The sequence below is a fragment of the Maniola hyperantus genome, chromosome 10, assembly GCF_902806685.2.
Source record: "Maniola hyperantus chromosome 10, iAphHyp1.2, whole genome shotgun sequence".
Lineage (NCBI taxonomy): Eukaryota > Metazoa > Arthropoda > Insecta > Lepidoptera > Nymphalidae > Maniola > Maniola hyperantus.
This window is the reverse complement of record NC_048545.1, coordinates 38,915-42,841: the sequence shown is the minus strand read 5'-3', so window position 1 is coordinate 42,841 and position 3,927 is coordinate 38,915. Positions and strand designations below refer to the sequence as shown.

The 3,927-nt window shown below is 39.0% G+C and overlaps 1 protein-coding gene across 1 annotated transcript; it reads right to left on the bottom strand.

Annotated features, from left to right (window-relative positions):
- Nucleotides 1-2,459: 2,459 nt before the first annotated feature.
- LOC138402910 (uncharacterized) lies at nt 2,460-3,635 on the bottom strand. The gene has a single exon (XM_069501441.1). The coding sequence runs from the start codon at nt 3,633-3,635 to the stop codon at nt 2,460-2,462; it is 1,176 nt and encodes a 391-aa protein (XP_069357542.1).
- Between the last annotated feature and the right edge of the window lie 292 nt (nt 3,636-3,927).

The window sequence follows — 3,927 nt, the reverse complement described above, 5'->3', positions numbered from 1 at the left end:
GTCCTCTAAGCACCGGAACCCCACTACAGCCTCCTCTGCAGGATGCGAGGCGTTCAGGAAACATACTCTCTCTTCGACCTCCCTGCCGTTCAGTATGGGCTGTGGTCGGCCCCTTTTGGTCTCGTAAATCTGAGTCGCCTCTTGTATCCGCTAATGGCTACCTAATTGTTACTTAAATAATAGTAAAGGTTTACGTATTGTTTGTAAAATTAAATTAAAATACTTTATTTTTGTATAATATTTACTTTTATTTTTCTCATACTAACTCATAGAAAATTGTAATGACAATGTAACTAAGAGGGCAGTGCAGACGAGCTTATCAGAAAGCAGTGCAGACAAGTTTATCAGAGGGCAGTGCAGACGAGCTTATCAGAGGGCAGTACATACTGCCCTCTGATAAGCGGTGAGAGTTTTAGAGGAAGTATATCGAAAATAAAAAAAATTCAGCATGAAGTAAATAATAGAAACACGTAAATTACTTCAAGTATTTTATCTTCTTGCCTATCATACTGAAAAATCTGAAAAAATACAAGTTATTAGAGCGTAGAACAACGTAGTAAATACTGAAATCAGAACAGTCATAAAGTAAATACTTTATGAGATAAAAGCGACCAACACATCGTGTAGCTGGAAAAGACGTTACTGCGAAGTAATGATACTGCAGAAAACAGCATTAGTAACTTTGTAAACTTACTGACACATTGCTAACCGTTAGGTTATGTTAGGTTATGTTAGGTTATGTTAGGTTATGTTAGGTTATGTTAGGTTATGTTTTTTTTTTTTTTTTTTTTTTATTTTTTTATTTTTTGTATAAGGCTAGGTTCCTCTAACGTAATTAGAGACTTTGTGTACTCTAAATTTTTGATTCTTTCATGCTAGTTCTCGCATTTGTGCTTCTCGCACTTTCGTTCTTCATACCATTTCTTTCTTTTATCCATCCTCTTTAATACGATGGGTGGGTTCCCTGTCTATGCTAAGCTAATTTTTGAGGGGTTTTTTATTATTTTTAGTCTTTTATTTTATAAATTCAAGGTTACAGTTTTTAACATTATACAATGTTAGGTTATGTTAGGTTATGTTAGGTTATGTTAGGTTATGTTTTTTTTTTTTTTTTTTTTTTTTTTTTTTTTTTTTTTTTTTTTTTTTTTTTTTTTTTTTTTTTTTTTTTTATATTTAAGGCTAGGTTCCTCTAACGTAATTAGAGACTTTGTTTGCTAAATTTTGAATCTTCCATGCCAGTTCTCGCTTTTTTACTTCTCGCACTTTCATTCTTCATACCAGTTCTTTCTTTCATACATCCTCTTTCATACGACGGGTGGGTTCCCCTCCTATGCTAGACTATTTTTTAAAGGGGTTTTTATTATTTTTATTCTATTATTTTATTTTAATCTTTAATACAATCTTGTTTACAATTTCTGTCTTATTATATATATACATTTTATATGACATCGAGTTTTTTCCATATCGAAAGGAACAGAGCCATTTGATTTTCGTCCATGTTAATTTGCGTATTCAACAATACTAAACAATACTAAACAACATAGGTTAGGTTAGGTTAGGTTAGGTTAGGTTAGGTTAGGTTAGGTTAGGTTAGGTTAGGTTAGGTTAGGTTAGGTTAGGTTAGGTTAGGTTAGGTTAGGTTAGGTTAGGTTAGGTTAGGTTAGGTTAGGTTAGGTTAGGTTAGGTTAGGTTAGGTTAGGTTAGGTTAGGTTAGGTTAGGTTAGGTTAGGTTAGGTTAGGTTAGGTTAGGTTAGGTTAGGTTAGGTTAGGTTAGGTTAGGTTAGGTTAGGTTAGGTTAGGTTAGGTTAGGTTAGGTTAGGTTAGGTTAGGTTAGGTTAGGTTAGGTTAGGTTAGGTTAGGTTAGGTTAGGTTAGGTTAGGTTAGGTTAGGTTAGGTTAGGTTAGGTTAGGTTAGGTTAGGTTAGGTTAGGTTAGGTTAGGTTAGGTTAGGTTAGGTTAGGTTAGGTTAGGTTAGGTTAGGTTAGGTTAGGTTAGGTTAGGTTAGGTTAGGTTAGGTTAGGTTAGGTTAGGTTAGGTTAGGTTAGGTTAGGTTAGGTTAGGTTAGGTTAGGTTAGGTTAGGTTAGGTTAGGTTAGGTTAGGTTAGGTTAGGTTAGGTTAGGTTAGGTTAGGTTAGGTTAGGTTAGGTTAGGTTAGGTTAGGTTAGGTTAGGTTAGGTTAGGTTAGGTTAGGTTAGGTTAGGTTAGGTTAGGTTAGGTTAGGTTAGGTTAGGTTAGGTTAGGTTAGGTTAGGTTAGGTTTTTTTTTTTTTTTTTTTTTTTTTTTTTTTTTTTTCTATTTAGCGGCGGCTTCTCCCCTGACATAATGTCAGAGACCTTTTTCAATATTTAGTTTTGTCAAATTTTGTGCGAATTTCGCGACTGTTTGAAAGGAACAGAACAGTTTAATTTGGACCCATGTTAATCGTCGTATTCTATAATACTGGACAACATTGTGTCCTTGTCACCCTGTTCTATTCCTCTTAATAGCTATTCCTGCTATTTTAGAGCAAAATAGCAGGAATAAGCTCCGACTTGCGTCGCACTCCAGAATGGCGGGGACGGAGTCCCTACACAGTTCCACCCTAATTTGTTGGTGGAAGTCCTCTCGGATTCGGCTGTGCTGTGGACAGTCGATGAGTAAGTGCAATATTGATTCATCGACCGTTTCATCACAGACACAGCCAGGACCGTCTTTACACTTAAACCTGTGTAGGTACTCCGAAAACCCGCCATGTCCGCTGAATATTTGGACCAAAAGGGGTGTGAGCTTAATTTTCTTCAAAATTTTATGTGCCTTTTCAACTGACGGCAGGAATGTCTTGGTCACGGACGCTGTCACACCCTCCCTGTAACGCTCAGACCATTTCATGACAGTGTCCTCCCTTATGGATCTCTTTATATATGAAATTGGACAACTGTCATAAGCCGGCCTGGTCTTGAGCTTTGTGACAGCCTCCCTGGCCAAGAAGTCAGCCCTTTCGTTTCCGACCACTCCTACATGAGCTCGCACCCAGAAGAGGCCAACCCTCTTATTTTTTGCCCTCAGAAGAGCTAAATTTCTCCTAATGTCAAAAGCCAAGGGGTGGAAGGTTCCAGAGCTCAGTATTTCTAAGGAAGACCTGGAGTCACTGAGGATATTCACAGAGCAGTCCTTGACTTTTAAAGCCAGTTCTGTTGCTTTAAGGATTGCGTACAGCTCTGCCTGGAACACTGTGCAGTAAGGCTCGAGACGAAACTTCCTACTCAGAGTTTCCTCTCCATCCTTCCAGCACGAGAGAGCTGCACCCACTCCGGCGTCCATTTTACTGCCATCTGTGAATATCCTCAGACCGGTCATGTCATAGTCTGCGATGGTGGCCTCCTCCATGTCCTCTAAGCAATGGAACCCCACAACAGCCTCCTCTGAGGGATGCGGGGCGTTCAGGAAACATACTCTCTCTTCGACCTCCCTGCCGTTCAGTATGGGCTGTGGTCGGCCCCTTTTGGCCTCGTAAAGCTGAGCCGCCTCTTGTATCCGTAAATCAAGTGGTATGAGACCGGCCAGCAGAAGTGCTGCGTTCAGTGACACGGTTCGGTACGATTTACAGATTTTCTGGGCAAAGCCCCGCTGAACCGTGTTTAGCCGCTTTTGTGTCATCAACTTCCGTGTGGCCGGTGCCCATACACTGGACGCGTATGCTAGATTAGCCTCAGAAGTATAGAGACAATAGAGTCAGGAATCAACCTACTGAGAGTCTAAACCTTAGTTCGTTATCAATAAGCTAGGGCGTGGTTGAAGGTAGAAAACAAAATAAAAGATTGTATAAGGAAATAAACTGTTTTATTCAGGGAAAAATCCCTCCATATCAAAGTTTATCTTTACCATTACTTATTGCTTTATCATTAAATAATTTATTATTTCCTTTAAGAAAAATCTACCGCCAGTTCGA

What these genes read in the sequence shown, in the direction of transcription:
- LOC138402910 (XM_069501441.1), bottom strand. Translation starts at nt 3,635, where the DNA reads ATGACACAAAAGCGGCTAAACACGGTTCAGCGGGGCTTTGCCCAGAAA.